This window comes from Cervus canadensis, chromosome 5 (genome assembly GCF_019320065.1).
Source record: "Cervus canadensis isolate Bull #8, Minnesota chromosome 5, ASM1932006v1, whole genome shotgun sequence".
Lineage (NCBI taxonomy): Eukaryota > Metazoa > Chordata > Mammalia > Artiodactyla > Cervidae > Cervus > Cervus canadensis.
The window spans coordinates 15,438,151-15,456,306 of NC_057390.1; the positions used below are offsets into that span (position 1 = coordinate 15,438,151).

General features: G+C 38.6%; 2 protein-coding genes across 5 annotated transcripts in view; both read left to right on the forward strand.

Annotated features, from left to right (window-relative positions):
• The first annotated feature begins 420 nt into the window (after nt 1-420).
• On the forward strand, nt 421-1,049 carry LOC122442573 (small nuclear ribonucleoprotein E-like). The gene has a single exon (XM_043470436.1). It carries the CDS (start codon nt 683-685, stop codon nt 959-961), a length of 279 nt encoding a protein of 92 aa, XP_043326371.1. The 5' UTR covers nt 421-682; the 3' UTR covers nt 962-1,049.
• Nucleotides 1,050-9,069: 8,020 nt separating this feature from the next.
• RASGRP3 (RAS guanyl releasing protein 3) overlaps nt 9,070-18,156 on the forward strand; it is a 110,354-nt gene continuing 101,267 nt past the window's right edge. For 3 of the 4 annotated variants that reach the window (XM_043468305.1, XM_043468304.1, XM_043468312.1), the window contains exon 1: nt 9,070-9,334. The gene's annotated coding sequence lies outside the window, so the exon portion shown is untranslated. Of the gene's footprint in view, nt 9,335-11,807; nt 11,964-18,156 lie in introns of all 4 variants that reach the window. The other variant, XM_043468310.1, reaches the window with a different exon arrangement.

The window sequence follows — 18,156 nt, forward strand, 5'->3', positions numbered from 1 at the left end:
ACGGTCTCTCCATCCTTACTTTTTCTGAGAAATACAAATTCAATTTGCTACCATTAGGCACACATTGGGCTTCCCTGGTGGCTCAGATGGTAAAGAATCTGCCTGCAATGCAGGAGACCAAGGATCTATCCCTGGATTGGGAAGATCCCCCGGAGGAGGAAACGGCAACCCACTCCAATATGTTGCCTGGAGAATTTAATGTACCGAGGAGCCTGGTAGGCTGCAGTCCATAGGGTGGCAAAGAGTCAGACACGACTGAGTGACTAACACTTTCACCTTCAGGCATGGATTAGAACTGGTTTTAAGGGAATTTTATTGCTGTAGCATGTATTCCAATATGGAACCTTGATGTTGGCTACAACCGTAATCAGAATTCACACAGTAGTTACATAACCTGACCCTTTGGGTCACTCTCTCGTTTTAGTTAAAGATATACGTTTTGATCCCTGGATCATGGGTTCTGAAACTTACAGACTTATTATATATGTGTATTCCATGGCTTACTCTAGACCTACAGAATTTGAAATCCTCTGAGTCTGAGGCCCAGAAATCTGCATGTTAAATAAACTCTATGTCATGTTGAAATAGGCTGTCACTGTATCACAGATTGAGAAATTCTGCTTTAGAAGGTATGCTGCTGGAGAGAGAGTGTGGAGTAGTGTGGTGCTTGTGAGTGTCCAGCATGGCGTACCAGGGCCAGGGCCAGAAGGTGCAGAAGGTGATGGTGCAGCCCATCAATCTCATCTTCAGATACTTGCAAAATAGATTGCAGATTCAGGTGTGGCTTTATGAGCAAGTGAATATGCGGATAGAAGGCTGTATCATTGGTTTTGATGAGTATATGAACCTCGTATTAGATAATGCAGAAGAGATTCATTCTAAAACAAAGTCAAGAAAACAACTGGGTTGGGTCATGCTAAAAGGAGATAACATTACTCTGCTCCAAAGTGTCTCCAACTAGAAGTGATAGATGAAGTGAGAAATTGTTTGGCAATACCGTTGCGTTTTTTAGGTGTCTTTTGTTAGAGATGTAGTTCTAAAACTTGTATTCATAAAAACACATGAAAAGATGCTCAACATCACTCATTAACAGAGAAATGCAAATCAAAACCACAATGAGGTACCATTACACGCCAGTCAGGATGGCTGCTATCCAAAAGTCTACAAGCAATAAATGCTGGAGAGGGTGTGGAGAAAAGGGAACCCTCTTATACTGTTGGTGGGAATGCAAACTGGTACAGCCACTATGGAAAACAGTGTGGAGATTTCTTAAAAAACTGGAAATAGAACTGCCATATGACCCAGCAATCCCACTTCTGGGCATACACACCAAGGAAACCAGATTGGAAAGAGACATGTGCACCCCAATGTTCATCGCAGCACTGTTTATAATAGCCAGGACATGGAAGCAACCTAGGTGCCCATCAGCAGACGAATGGATAAGGAAGCTGTGGTACATATACACAATGGAATATTACTCAGCCATTAAAAAGAATTCATTTGAATCAGTTCTAATGAGATGGATGAAACTGGAGCCCATTCTACAGAGTGAAGTAAGCCAGAAAGATAAAGACCATTACAGTATACTAACACATATATATGGAATTTAGAAAGATGGTAACGATGACCCTATATGCAAAACAGAAAAAGAGACACAGATGTACAGAACAGACTTTTGGACTCTGTAGGAGAAGGCGAGGGTGGGATGTTTCAAGAGAACAGCATCGAAACATGTATATTATCTAGGGTGAAACAGATCACCAGCCCAGGTCGGATGCATGAGACAAGTGCTCGGACCTGGTGCACTGGGAAGACCCGGAAGACCCAGAGGTATCGGTAGAGAGGGAGGTGGGAAGGGGGATCGGGATGGGGAATACATGTAAATCCATGGTTGATTCATGTCAATGTATGGCAAAAACCACTACAATATTGTAAAGTAATTAGCCTCCAACTAATAAAAATAAATGAAAAAAAAAAAAAGAAGGTATGCTGCTTTTAAGGCAAAGACTAAATGTTTAATTTTACTTTTTCTTCTGTGGGCTCAAGCTCAGAGCTTTGTACTCAGTAGGGACTTACATGTGGTTGAAAAAATACAGTACAAAAAAAAATTTTTTTTGCTGGACTTGTCCAAATAAAATAAAATCTGGAGCATGTGGCTTATTTCAGAATTAATTATGCATTAATATGTATTTGAGCAAGCCATATATAATAATAAGGAGCTATAATGTGATGCTAGCTCCAAAAATGTGGTTTTAGTGTTTAGTGTTTTGAAATCCAGACTCTCAGAGCCTCTGATTTCATAGAGCTCTAAAAAGTCATTTCCTTTTTTGAACTTTTTATCCCTCTTCAGCCTCTAGATGGAAATGAAGCATTCCTAGTTTCAACCTGACTTACAACTTTCAATGTGTTCTCAATGAAGTATTAGAGAACATTTATAATGTTCATTTCATTGTGTAGCCTGTCCACACAAGAATAACTGTGAAGATACTTTTTAATTCCATATATTTTATAATTTAATGTTTTTCTGAAGGAAAAGTTTCATTTATCTAGTAAGCAAAGCAATTTGGAGTTGCCTCATTCAGATTAAATTCATAATTTTATTTTTAATAGCCATTTAAATTTATGATATCACAAGTATGTACAATGGCAGTCTTTTCACTTAGAAATTAATAAGACAATTTCTTCTTCATGTTCTGGAGGATTTTTGCCCATTAGATGGGTGGTTAGATAAATGTCTGTAAAGGATCTATCTAATCCTTAAAGTCTGTGAATTTATATTGCCAATGTAATATTTTGACACACTCAGTATTACTTGGATGTAATGTGAAGTGTAATTTGTTCCCCAGAGAGAACATACTTTTAGCCCCAAATTTGCCTGTCCAAAGAGAATTGCCTGATAGTTTTATCTTCATGTGTTTTTAGAATGACATCATGCTTTAGAAATATAAACATCCAAATGGAAAATCAAAAATTAGATCAGATAGTAACACCCCAACAGATCCATCTTTTAACTTTTCTAATGGACTAATCTATTATGTATGCTCTTTCTCCCCCATAAGTCAACAGTAGTAACACAATGGTCACCAAACACTTTGTATGGATACAACCAGGACTTGTGGCATTCCAAAATGTCTTGCGAGGCTTGAAAGCGCAGGTCCAAAGTCACGGAAGCTTGGAACTGAAAGAACCTCAGAGATGAGGTTTCTATGGTGGCTCAGGTGGTAAAGAATATGCCTGCAATGCAGGAGACCCGGCTTTGATCCTTGGGTTGGGACGCTCCCCCAGAGAAAGGAATGGCAACCCACTCCAGTATTCTTGCCTGGAGAATTCCATGGACAGAGGATACAATCTGTGGTGTTGCAAAAAGTCAGATACAGCTGAGTGACTAACACAGCAAACAGCAGAGATGGAGCAGGAAATTAATTAGGTTACTGAATTGTTGAATAGCATATAATGGTGGAGAGATGACTTGCTTCTCTCTTGAGGCAATGTATTTCCCACTGCTTTGAAGGAAGAAAAATTAAGAAATTATTTTGTCGGGACTTCCCTGCTGGTCTAGTGGTTATGAATCTACCTTCCAATGCAGGGGAAGCAGGTTTGATCCCTGGCTGAAAAACTAAGACCCCACATGGCCTGCGGCAACGATGCCCGTGAAGTGCAACTACTGAGCCCACCATGGAGCAGCCTGTGGTCCACGATGAACAGCCTGTGCACTGAAAAATCCCGTGGGCCACAGCTAAGACCCAGTGAAGCCAAAAAAAGAGAAAAAGACATTGTTTTGTCCATTCTGCCTGTGAGTGATACTGTGCTAGTGAGCGCAGTGTCTTTTGGAAATCCATCTGGTATTATGTCTACTTAACTTCTTTTTTCTTGGTTGGGTATCATTTGTGGCAGACAGACTAGGACAGCCCCATGATCTTCTGCCTTTTGGGATTCACACCCTTTTATCCCCTTCCCCTGAGTATAGGCAGAACTAATAGAATGCAGCAAAGACGACATGATATACATGGTTATGTGTGTGTGATGACCTCACACATGAGCGTAAACCATCTTGATAATAGACCTCCTGGTCTATAGCTTGCCTGGTCAGACATGGTTTAGCCCGGTCCACTGATTCAGAGTCTTACAAGGATCCAATCAAGTTATCAGTGGAAGCTTTGGTCTCATCTGAGGCTTGATTCTGGGGGCAGGGGTTGTTTCCGGCTGCTCTGGTTGTTGGCAGCCCCCAGTCCTTCGCATGCTCTTGGCCCGAAGGCTCCTGTTTGTAGCTGGTTGTTGGAGGGAGACTATCTCCATATGGTGCTCTCTAGAGGCACTCACAACATGGCAGCTTGCTTCTTCAAAGCCAGCGAGGGAGAGTCTTTGGGTCATACTGTATACAACCAGAAGACTCAGTTATTTTAACTTGCTTCATCTAATTGGGGTGAATTTGCCCCTGCACCTTATGTTAGGATTCTAAAACTTGTGACTGTGTTTACCTTGACAACATCAATATAAATGCAGTTTTTTCATCAATTGCATAATCATATGGTTCAGGGGATTATGGAGTACATTGACTCTTTTATGAATTCAGACTAATCTATTATGTAAGCAGGGAACCTGTATAAACTATTAAATCAGCCACCAACCTACCACTTGACCTTCCTTAGACCAGAGTGTCTGCCAAAGCAATAAATTTTACCTTGGAGGGGTAAATCAATTTCACTGCCATGTTCTATCTCCTACTTCCTTCCCTTCTTCTTTCCAAATGTTGCACAAAAATGTGATATTTGGGCACCAAATCTCTTGGATCCCATGATAACCTCCTTCTGTCTTCAGAAATGTGCCATGCACTGTGCCTACAATTATCTGTATTCTTTTGTGCATATTTCCCTCCCAGTGATGGTTTTGTTCATCCTGATTCCATCAGGGATTAGCTTCACAAACCACCTCATGGTTGAGTCCAAAGGTTCTTGCCCACCCTCCGCCCCAAAGAACACACAACTGACAGAAACAATAAAATGAAAGTGTCCATATTTTTAAATTAACAGAAAAAACTTTTACCACAACACCAATGAGAATTTCCTTTAGCTATTATGATATCAGATCTTAGCCTTGACAAAACTGTAAACTCTAAGCATTTGTTACTGGAAAGGTTCAAGATCCTTTATTTTAAAATCATCTTTCTGTGGAAACTAGTGCTGTTTCATCTTAGGTACGTGGCAAACTGACAGAAGACCAATCAAGTCCAAAGTCAAATTCAGTGAGGGAAGTCTGGTTTAGATTTCCCCACTGAATTTTTAACCAAAGCTGAGCTTCTGCTTGGAAATGTTGTGAATGGTTTCATTTGTGCCAGGATTATTGTAATTTTTCAAGGTAAATTTAACATTGTTAGATTAAGTAAAAATAAATAACTGACGAACACAATTTATAGAGGTTAATGGAAAAGGTTCACCTTTCTCCCACTAAATCTTATGATTCCTTCAAAGAGTTGTTAACTTTTATATTTTATTTTTATAATGTAGAACTTCTTCCTGACTTTCCACCATCTTTTCAATGTACCTGCTAAAATGTATAAACCCATCCTTTACTTATGTTCTTTGGACTATTCATTCCAGCAGCTTTGATATATTTTTTATTAGTTTAATACAACAATTCCAGTCAAAGGAATGCAGTTCCCCACAATTTGATAGCACCTAGAACTTCTGCAATTTGTGAACAAAGATAGAATACTTTAGAGAGACACAGAAATACAGAACAGACTTTTGAACTCTGTGGGAGAAGGCGAGGGTGGGATATTTCAAAAGAACAGCATGTATACTATCTATGGTGAAACAGATCACCAGCCCAGGAGGGATGCATGAGACAAGTGCTCGGGCCTGGTGCACTGGGAAGACCCAGAGGAATCGGATGGAGAGGGAGGTGGGAGGGGGGATCGGGATGGGGAATACGTGTAAATCTATGGCTGATTCATATCAATGTATGACAAAAAAAAATAATAATAAAAAGAAAAAAAAAAAAGAAAAGAAAATACCTACAAGGCATCGAGACTCAGATCCATGCAGCGCATTGGGTCATTTGAGAAATAATATGTAAGCTTTTTTCACATCTTTCCGGAGGACTTTTGTTTGGGTTTCCTTTACATGGTATACATTGAAATTCTTTGTAGATGACTGCAATAAAAAAATTTATTTTCCTCCACTTGCAAAACTAGAAGAAATTGGCACATTACTTTTCCTCAGGAGGTCTTTGACTTTCTCCCCTAATGCCTTTTAAGAGAGTCTACTGCTAATTTTAGATTAAGAGTACAGAGCTTTTCTGTTTCCATAAATGTTTTAATGCTTCATTCCCATAGACAGGCTATTTGGGGAGCTCTGTGAAGCTGTTCTTCTTGAGAAGTAAAATATTTCCCCACAAAAAGAGAAGGGAGGTTTCCAGTGAACAATGAAAGCCTGGTGAATGTACTTGGAGCTCCTTAGAAGAGTTCATTCTCACATGGAGAATGGTTTGCTCCCAGAAACTTATTCCCCCCTTGCCAGTCATTTTCCTGCCAATGTCAACCCATGCACCTTTCAGCCGCTTCAATACACTGCAGCTGTTATATCCTGACCACCATGGACTTCCTTCTTCCTTTCTGCTGCCTCAACGAGGTCATTCACTCCTTTCTCTCTCTCTCTCTCTCTCTCTCTCTTAAAAGAAACCTTTTCCTCTCCATCTGTGCCTGGGATGCAGATGCTCTTGCTTTTCCCTCATCAGTTCTGGCTGAGCTCATTGTTCAATCTACTGTTTCTCATGGACAGGGCTTTGCATTAGAAAACCATAATCAAATCACTAAACAAAAACAGGGAGTGGAATATTTTGTTTGCATTTAGAAGCTTTACATTTACTTTTTTCATATTTTCTTTGTTTTGTTAACATCCATATTTTCACACATCCATATTAGTAAAGTCTGCTTTGAATTCGTCCATTTTAACTATGGCTACCCACAGATTTTCTCTCTCCCTTAAATATCACCAGTTTGCTCTTTCCACTGCTTTTGCCCTGCTTCAGGTAGCTCCTCAAAATTAATTGGGAAATCGATTTGACTTTTTAACCTTTATGTGTAAAAACTCTTGTGGTCTTCTTAATCGGAGTCACTGGTATTGTCTTTAAAGTTATTCTTATTTTTCCATAAAACAAAATCATTTGCCTCAAATCTTTTTATTTGTATTCATGTCTTATTTTAATTGATGTATAATTGATATTTAACATTATGTTAGTTTCAGGTATACTACATACTAGTTTGATATTTGTGTATATTGGGAAATAATCACCACAATCGATTAGTTAACAATCTGCCAACATTCATAATTACAGAAAATTTTCCTTCTTGTGATGAGGACTTTAAAGATTTACTCTCTTAGCAACTTTCACATATGCAATATGGTATTAACTCTAGGCTTCCCTGGTAGCTCAGATGCTAAAGAATCTGCCTGCAATGCAGGAGACCCCAGTTCAATTCCTGGGATGGGAAGTTCCCCTGGAGAAGGAATAGGCTACCCCCTCCAGTATTCTTGGGCTTCCCTGGTGGCTCAGAAGGTAAAGAATCTGCCTTCAATGCAGAAGACCTGGATTCTATCCTTGGGTTGGGAAGATTCCCTGGCGGAGGGCATGGCAACCCACTCCAGTATTCTTGCCTGAGAATCTCCATGAACAGAGGAGCCTGGCGGGCTGCAGTCCGTGAGGTCACAAAGAGTCAGACACGACTGAGTGACTAAGCACAGCACATTATTAGCTTTAGTCACCAAGCTGTAATCTCAAATTCTTTTTAGAGGGTGCGATATTAATAAACAAAATAATTCTGTAGACTGATGCTTCTTATCCTTTAGTGAGCATGAGAATTATCTGGAGTTAAAACACAGATTGCTGGGCCCAGCCATGGAGACTTTGATCACAAAGTGCCACTGCTTCTCAAAGTGTTACCCAGTGGAAACCAATGTAAAGAGAAGCTTGTTGAGGTGTTAAGTGTATAATCATTGACAGATGATAGATAATAGAATCCTATGAATCCTATATTACTACTTATTATTTAAATAATAGCCATTTTAAAAACTCTATCCCTTAATAAGTTTTTAAAGCCTGACATACACAGTATAAAAGTTAAAAAAAAAGTACAAAATATGTATATCAGAAATTAAACTGTTCCTTCTTTCCAGATCTCCACACCCACTTTGAAGAATCAAGCATGTTTAATATCTTGTTAGAATATGTGCACTTAACATTTTGAAAGAAGCTGGGAACTGTCCTCTATCAAATAGTTTATGCCAGTTTATACTTTCATCTATTATTATATGGATGCTTATTTCTCCATACTTCCATGGTATCGAACAATATCCAAAATTTTGATCTGCCAATCTGACATGTAAAAGAAAAATAACATCTAATCTTTATTTTACTTTGTGTCGCATTAAATTATGGCAGAAGTTAAACAACTTTGAGTAGCAAGACTGTAGGCAATCTATTAATTTTGTGCAAAGGCTGACTGGTTTTTAAATTCGACTTCATACTTTTATCCAAGCAAAAGTATCTGCTTTTCTTGTTCACCTTTGGTTGAATCTTGCTTCAAAAAGTGCTGCTTCACCTCCTTCTGAACAAAAAGAAACAACTATGGTAACCCTCCTTGTCTGCTCTTTTCCTCCTTTCCCCCAGGAAATTTGATTTTTTTTTTCAGACAATCTTTCGAAAAATTAAGGCTTACATGCAGATTTTTTTATGGTCTGTTTAGAAAATAATACATCTCCAAATCCAAGCTCTGCTTATGGAAAATGACAGCTGACAGCTAAACGGAGGTTATAGGAAATCAAAGAAAATGTTTGCTATGGTGCAACACACCAATGCTGAATTTTCCTTAAATTGTTTATTGGTGCTCACTTGGAAGACACACACACACACACACACACACACCCTAAGACTGCTTTTTGAAATCAAATGTATTTCCTGCCTTTTCTTTCCTCTGGACTCTTACCACCAGCCTATTTATAGCCCAGGAAAGGAAAAAGCACCGCTGGAGGCAGGAAAACTAAGTTCAGAAAGAATAGGAGGAAGTGTGCCTGCCATTTAGCCAAACAACCTTTAATTCATTGAGCTCAAAGCTTAGCGGCTTCGCTGTGGTCGTGAGGCGTAAACAGCTTGCAAATTAGAATTTTTTTCTCTCCCCACGTTTGAATTGGATTTGGGCAATGGCGATGAAGGCAGCATTTCAGAAGAGAGAACAGGAATCTCTAGGTGTTTAGACACGTGGAAGAGGAACCGTGAGGGGTTGGTGAAGCAGAAAGGAGAGGATGAGCTTGAAATGATTCCGCGCCTGCGAATTAAGGTAAGTGTTCTTTTCAAGAGAGTCTGCTGTTGTGCCTACATGCATCTCATGTGCTATGGAGATTAGCCCTAGATGGTGTGTATAATTTGAAGGCAGAGTCTCTTGAAGAGCTCATGAGCTTTGCTTTTATCGCGGAAGAAATGCGGAAATTTCCTTCAGCCTTAGTTGTGACATCTTCAGTTTTTAACAATAATATTTTTAAGTAGTTGTTTCTTTAAAATAGTTCTGTCTCCACTAAGTTTTCTTTGGTTTCTTTGTCACCAGAGGATTACATAATATAAATAATTTCATTGAAGATCATTTTTGAAAAATCATTTCTTGATATTTGTCTGTTTTTCTATCCTTTTCAAAGTACTGATTAATATTCCACATACCAATTTTTGAATCAATACTGGTTTAGAATACACTGCATAGAGAGGCCCTCAAGCAAAAGTGGTCATTTTAGAAAAGTTATTTTAACTAAAATTTAAATTTTGTATAACATTCAGTGAAGATTGAATTTTTTTAATGCAAGGGTTTTCCTAAACATGCATTTTCAGACTAAGGAAAACCCTCTAGAAGCATTAAAAAAAAAAAACAAAAAAACCCAGCACTTAACAGCTCCAGTGATAGAAACTGTTCACAATAATTACTTGCATTTAAATTATTATTTCCAAATATTCATTCAACATATATTTTCTGACTGACCTGAAAAATTGTTCCTGGGTTTGGAAGTGGAAAGGTCAAAAGGGAATGGATTATATCCAAGAGCAGCTGATGCTGCCCACAAAAACTTGGAAAGCTCCTAGGGACATTCCAACTCTTTTAACATTTTTTTGCCATCACACAAGTACGTTTGTTTAGATGATCCACCGTATTTGCATCCCCCACTGATTATATTCACATTTGTGTCCTGGAAAAACTTGATTAATGTTTCTATGATGTCAAACAAAGGAATAAGGTTCTGGTGGTTTATTGAAAAGGAAAAGCAGAAGGAAATGTGTTGCTGTTATTTTGGTTTATCCCCGTTTGAGATTGGTATGTTTAGAATCTGTCCTAAGAAGATAGCAAAACTGGAAGCCAGAAAAGCTGAGCCAGCCAGATTGAGACTAATGCAGGAGGCCAAGGCTGAGTTTTGTCTCGATGTGGATTTTATTGCCTGTTCTCCTTCCTGGAATAATTTAAGGGTTATTTTCTTCTGATTAGAAAATTATAATTCATTCCATGGTAATAGCAAAGTATAATATCCTTGAGTAGAAAGAGCAATATTTCTTAAAGCTAGGTAGTAAAAAATAGAGGGAAATAAAATTAATCTGGACAAATATGATGAGCCTGAAGAAACAGAACAAAGTCTTAGCCCTTGTTTCCAGGACACTCTAATTCTGCAAAGTCCTGAATTCAGTGCTGAATCCATTTTATTATTTCCACAAAATAAAACCTAAGGTAACCTAATTAATTGCCATCCCATGTGGGTCTAGTGATAGAAACACCGCTTACAGTGATTCTGATTTCTCTGTGTATATTGAACTTTTTCCCCTTGCAATTTCAAAACAACATTCTCATTTGACATATTCGTATGTTTACCTTATGAGAATAAAATTGTTATAAACACTATTGAAGGCTTAAATAATAAACAAAACTATGAGCTATGTATTTTATTCTAAGAATATGTATCTTTCCCAATTTTAAAAGTTTTGTTTTGGGTCATTAGTTTCTGGATGCCCATAGATGCTTATAAATGTATCCATGAAGTGCCAGTTATTTAAAATAGATTTCTTGGGAATTGCTTAATAGTTTGACAGTTTTCTTGATGTATTCTCAAGTTCCTGAGGTTATAGTACATTATTGTTGCTTTTGTTTACTCACTAAGTTGTGTCCCTCTGCGACCACATGGACTGTAGCCTAAAAACTCTGTTCCTGGGATTTCCCGGACAAGAATACTGGAGTGGGTTGCCATTTCCTTCTCCAGCGGATCTTCCCTACCCGGGGATTGAACTCGAATCTCCTGCATTGCAGGCAGATTCTTTACTGCTGAGACACCACGGAAGCCCATAGTACATTACTAGAGTTAGCTGATTTTGAAACAAACACACAAAAGCCAACTTTTTTAGCTTCTCTATTAATTAAACAGCCATTTATTTCTTGGCTTCCAGCATAACTCCTACAACCACTATGTGTTTACAGGTTACATAGTATAGCCACCACTTGATACTCATTGAAATATAAATGAGATCAGATTGCTGAAGAGATAGAGTGAAGTTTTAAGAAATGTAGATTTCACATTGTAATTCACAACTTGTAGGATGTATTGAAGGAGGATGCTGGAAGAAGCGTCCCACCACCAGGCAGCCATACCCACCTGGCCTGATGCTGTGGGAGCAGGGGGAGCTGCAAATTGATTTTCATGGGTCTATGAGCACCTTAAATCCAGATTAGTGACCTCTGGAGGCTCTTTTTCTCCTATACTCTTATCCCTTCATATCCTATATTACAGATCAGCAGTAGCACCACCAAAGCATATTTATTAAGTTCTTCTACTTATAATCTCTACCTTTGATAAACTCAACATTAACTTGGAGAGCTGGAATTATACAGAACACAAGGCATCCTATATGTGGGACCAAATGAATGATGTGGATAATGATTACAGGTAAGGAAGTTCTCATCCTGGCAGGCTTCCTGAAGGGGAGAGGTTGAACTGAGCCTTGAAGGGCAGATCTGATGGGTATGGCCAGAGATAAAAGCCTCCAAGATAAGAATGGAACTGTGTGCGTGGGAAGAGATAGGAAAGTACTTGGGTTGCCAAATGAAATATAGGATTCCCACTGAAATGTGAATTTCAGATAAACAACATATACCTTTCCTAGTAAGAGTATGTGCATGAAGTCTGTTGCATGAGATATACAAAATATATTTGTTGTGGATCTGATTCACATTTAACTGGGAGTCCTGTGTTTTTTATTTCCTAAATCTGGTCATCCTACCAGGGAACTCTGTGTCCACCAGCTTGATAGAAACAGAAGCAATGCACATATGGAAAAAGTGAAAAGTGTCTGGAGGAGATTGAGGTCAGACTGTGGTGGGACCATAATGCTAGACTAAGGAATTTAGAATCTAATTTGAAGACACTGAGGAGACACTGAGGGTTTTGAAATGGGAAATGACATCAATAAGATCTGGTCATTCAAGGCAGGACCTGCTGGGGCAAAGAGAGCAGCTTACCGAGGTCTGGACGCTGGTGACAAAAGAGAAAGAAACCAGTCAGATGAAGACATGTTAGAGAACAAATCCACGTGTCTTGTAAACTAATTGGGTGTGGATCAGGGAGGAGAGGAAGTGTTAGAAAGGATATTATGTTTAATTTAGAGTCTATTCAGAGAAATAGTCAGAGATAGCAGCAGGTCAGGGAATTGGTGAGGGAGGATTAAATTTGAGGCAATGATGGGATAATCAGGTAGAAATAGTTAAGTGGACACTGGAAATGGGAAATAGCTTAGGAGAAAGGTAAAGGCTGGAAATAATGACAACGCCAACACTGATGGGGATTTTCTTTATGCCAAGCTTTTTTTTTTTTTTTTAATATGCATTCTCTATGTAATGCTCACAACTACTTATGAGCAGATTCCATTGCTAGCCAGACTGTACAAATGAGAAAACTGAGGCTCAGAGAGGTTAAGTGACTTGTCCACGATTGCCTGGTTAGAGACAGAAAATGGAACCCAGCTGTCCATATGCTCAAAGCCGTGTTCCCGCTCATTCCCATGGAGAATGTTGAGTATCTTCTGTGGATTCGCTTCCTCCATCTACAAAGACCTAAAGGCACAATTGTTCATGCTGTAACCCAAATCTTCTTCTTTTTGAAGAATTTATTGACTTATTTTAATTGGAGGAGAGTCACTTCACAGCACTGTGGTGGCCCCTGCCACACATCAACGCGGATTAACCAGACGCCTGGTCTTCTTACCTCACTGTGGTAGCCCTCAGAATTCTCCACCTTTCGGTTAATCTGTCTGAGGAAAAGGGAACAGTTTATACACAGAGAATTTCCCATTTATTTATTTGTATATTTATTGCCCAAATTGTTTTTCCCTTCAGTGCCTTGTTTTTAGATTTTTCCTCGGTTATTTGGTGAAATAAAAATGACCATGACGAGAAAACAGGCCAAAGGGTGTTAAACTCCTCTCCCTGTCTCTGGCTGCCCTCTAGTGGCAGAACCAGCTAACAACGCTTAGCTGAGGTCTGGGAACCTTGGCTCCTTAGGAAACCGAGTCAGAGTCAGCAGAAACATCTGTGGGCTCCTAAAAGGTTTGGAGGCTAGTGGTGCTAAGAGATTCTGGAAATGGATTTCATAGAGTTACTTACACCCTTCCAGCTGGCTGGCTTGAAGGGTATCCCGTTCTGGATTTATTAAACTTGGTAATCATTAAAGGTATTTCAGTTGTTTATCCTGTTAGGAAGGTAAAAGCTTAAAGTCTCTCAGCGGTGTCTGACTCTTTGAGACCCCGTTGACTGTAGCCTGCGAGGCTCATCTGTCCATGGCATTCCCCAGGCCAGAATACTGCAGTGGGTAGCCATCCCTTTTCCAGAGGATCTTCCCAACGCAGGGATCCAACCAGGGTCTCCTGCATTGCAGGCAGATTCTTTACCATCTGAGCCACCATGAAGTTTGGTTATGAAATTTTTAATACACACTTGTGCCTTGATTGTTAAGAAAATTTCCTAGACCTTTTATTCTAAATGTTTATTTAAAAATACACCATATATTTTCTATTAAAATATAGTCTTTTAGGAATGTATCCTAAGGAAATATTCATATATTGAGACAAAAATGTATGTAAAAGAAAGTTTGTCTATTTGAAACAGAAAAAATTTTGGAAAATATACAACGTTAGGGATTTGCCAAATAATAGTCCACAATATGAAATTACAAATAGCCATTAAATTACATTAAAATATTTAATGGCAATGGTAACTGTTTGTAGTAAATGTATATGTGAAAAAGAAAAGACAAAAATGTTATATTCGTGGCATGATCCCATTTTCTTACAAATTATAAATGTATATATGAAAAAGAAGAACTAAAAATTCATATATTAAAATGTCAGCAATAAGAATCTCTGGCCAGTGGGGGTAACGGTGATTTTTATTTTCTGCTTTCTCTCTGGGATAAGCATGTATTACTTTTATAATCAGGTATGAAAACCAATGTGTTTTGATACAGTGGAGAACTAAGTCCCGATGCTCTAATTTCTTGCTTTCATGACTGATGATCAGGTTTGTGCTAATTCAGCCCCATTTAGGCTTCTCTGCCCAGTAAGAAGCTGCATCCTGTTTGTGACACCATAATTCATTGCAATGGAAAAGATTATGATGCACTAGTCTGGTCTATGACTTCACTGTATTCATTGGCAACAGGAAACAAAGACAGACACTTGTTTTTTTTCATAATTGTTTTAGCAATAATTGACAATTGGAGGAAATGAATGGCAGAAAACAATTATGGGCAGACAAGACGGTCAGCAAATCAGACTGGGAAATGCAATGGAGCCTGTCTTAGTTCTGTTCGTGCAACAATTTCAGAACATTACAAAGATATTATTGTTTTGTTTTCAACCTACTTCTGAAATCACTATTGTTTTTAGTAGCAGTTACACAACTCTTTGCTGGCAGCAATGACCCCCAGTGTGTTTTAAATTCAGTAATTTGTAATCCCACGTCAGGGACTTGGGACTGAATTTTTTATCTATGTTAATATCAGGATCAGTGTGAACTTCTTAATATGCACCATGTGTTCAGTTGTAGTACTCCTATGACAACAACTAGCCCCCTGTTGCCCATATACAGGATCTTAAAAGCTTTATTTTCCAGTAAATAAAAAAAAATCAAATTCATGTTTCTATTTTCTGTGAAAAGATCACTTGTCTTTGTTTTAGCAGCAATGGTTAGGGAAACAACAAAAAGTCAAAACAAATGAATTCATGATTCACTGTCTTGTTTCCATGCTGTGAAATGAGTACGATTCACAGTGACTGAGATGAAAATGGATGTATTATCAACTGGGAAAGAGCTTAAGTAAGACAGGTATTACATACACTGCAGTGACATTTATCTCAACCAGTGGCTTGCGTGGCTAGACATGACTTAACTGTCCTGTTAGGTATTATTAAATGTTTGGATGAAAAAATTAAACATGAAGGATCTGCTTTAACCTTTACTCCTGGTCATATTCTACTATGATTAGTCTGATTTGGAGTAAAATTCTGCAGCAGCTCTGACTTCCAGTCTGAAAGACCAATTATTGGTCATGTGACTTAATGAGGACACCTCTAAACCAAATACTGTCCACTAGAAATATAAAGTGAGCCACATGTGTGGGCCACATGTGTCAGTTTATATATTCTAGTGGCCACATTAAGAATTTAAATAGAGTCAGGTAAAAATTAATTTTAAGAATCTCATTTGTTGAACCCATTATATCCAAAACAGTATCATTTCGACTTGCAATCAATATAAAAGATTAGTAACGAGAATCTTACCTTCATCTTCTTTGGTACCAAGTCTTTGAAATCCAGGGTGTATTTTATGCTTGCTACACGTCTCTGTTCAGATGGGCCTTATTTCATGTGCTCAGTGGCTTCCGGTGCCTTTGTGGCTGCCGTATGTAGTGGGCAGTGTGGATCTCAACAGCAGAGCTACCACGGCTTCATACATGGCGTGTGAATTTTGGACTGTGAGATTCCGCTGTCTGTTCAGGACTCATGGTCTTTTCCATTCTGATGCACTCATTAGGCCAATCTTACATGTACCAGCTAAAACTGAATAACTGAAAAGCAAGCAAAGGATTGAAAGTTTCTGAGTTTTGTCCTCTTAGAACAATCCAACTATTTGTTGCATCAGCTGGAATGCTGCCTAACTATGGATTCCTCAATTGAGAATAAGGGTAAGAGGTTTTAAAAAAAACTCTCAGACTTTGAAATCTGGATTATGTGATTATAAGAAACTTTATTTTATCATGATGTTTCCAAGTGAATTTAGGAATGTGAAGAGATGACATTACACAGCTTAAAATAAACTTCTGGAAAGCATTATAGATATTCTGTTAATAATGTGTACAACAGTACAAAGAAAGAAATCTTTAGCAGTTCTCATAGGCACACATACACAAATTTCTACTATTGTGACAATTTCTGATGTCTTTCTGCATTCTGCATTGTCTTATTTGAAGGGGAGGAAGTATGCTTAAATAATCTTGTATAGCTACTATGCCCTGGGGACTCTCATGCCAGTCAGCTGGAGTGATAAAGATAGCTCTGTGTGCTAAGTATGGAGATGCAAAAATAGAACTGATGGAAGTGGATAAAACTAAAAGACATTGTAGTTTCTTAAGCCCCCGCCAACGCCAACAGCAGAGACCTGGAAACAAGGGCTTCTGAAGTCCTGGCAAGGAGTCACAGTCAACGAAACAATCATATTTTAGGTTCATTGCTCATTCCATGAAGGTTTGGTTATGGAGCTAGATTTAAAACAATCAGAAAATTCTAAAATCACAATAAAAGTTAAAGACATTTAAAATAGAAATAGTAACCATCCATTGCATAATATATAAATCAGAAGTGTTTCAAAAGTGTGTTTTTTAAGAATGTTCTTGGTTCCCTGAATTGACTTTCCATTTTCCCCAAAGAAACAAAGTTATAAAGTGATTGGTATGTGCACCTAAAATATCATATGCTTACAGTGAAATCATTACAATGTATTTAGAATGTACTACATTGAATTATTGTGCTTTAATTATGATTTATTATAAGGATGCATTATTCCAATGCATTTACAATGAAATATAATCATTAACATTTCTACATTAATACATTATACCATATAACACTATGTTGATAATTATATTAATACATTAGTAATATATTAATAATTAACCCAAACAGGGCTTTCCAGGCACTAGTGGTAAAGAACCCGCCTGTCAATGCAGGAGACATAAGAGATGTAGGTTCCATCCCTCGGTCAGGAAGATCCCCTGGAGAAGGACATGGCAGCCCACTCCAGTGTTCTTGCCTGGAGAATCCCATGGACAGAGGAACCTGCTGGGCTACAGTCAGTAGGGTTGCAAAGAGTCAGGCATGACTAAAGCAACTTAGCATGCAAACAGAAAAATAGTATATTGAATCAATTTACAGTCTCCATCTACCCAAAGCAAAAGCACTGATGGAGAATCTAGGAAGTGCCAGGTGCCCTATCAGGTACCAGGACAAGCATAAAAGATAAATTGTGTTTATTTTGTCATTGTCAGTAGGACAGCAGCTTCACTAGAGAAGAATGAGGAAATAGATGGAATTCTTTCCTACGGAGACAGCCTTGTTATCTGCGTTAGTCCTAGGTGGAGAAGACCTTTTCATTTCTGTGTCTAATTTTAACTTCTTAACTTTGGATTTGCCTTTTTTTTTTTCTTCCGTCCTTAGGACCAAGTACCTCTCTTCGGGGTGTAGCCACAATTAGGAGCTTTTTTGGTTCCCATATAGGGCGTGATTTTCCTAAGTCACATTTGGCAGAGAGGTAGAAGAGATGAAGGTGAGAGAAGGGCTGTGGTGAAAGAGAACACGGGGACACATAAGAAAGAGAGTTCGCCCAACTGGCTCGGTTCTCCTTGCGGGGTGGGGGCAGGGGGAAGGCAGGGCACAGGGGAACCAGGATTTGGATCATTCTGTGAATTTTCCTCTGCAGCTTCCAGAAGGGGAAAAGGAGGGGTGGAGGCCTGTGCAACTGACCTTTTTTTGCGCGTAGAGCATACTTTCCAAGTCAGGGTTTTGTACCTCGGTGAGCGCCGTAAACTGTTG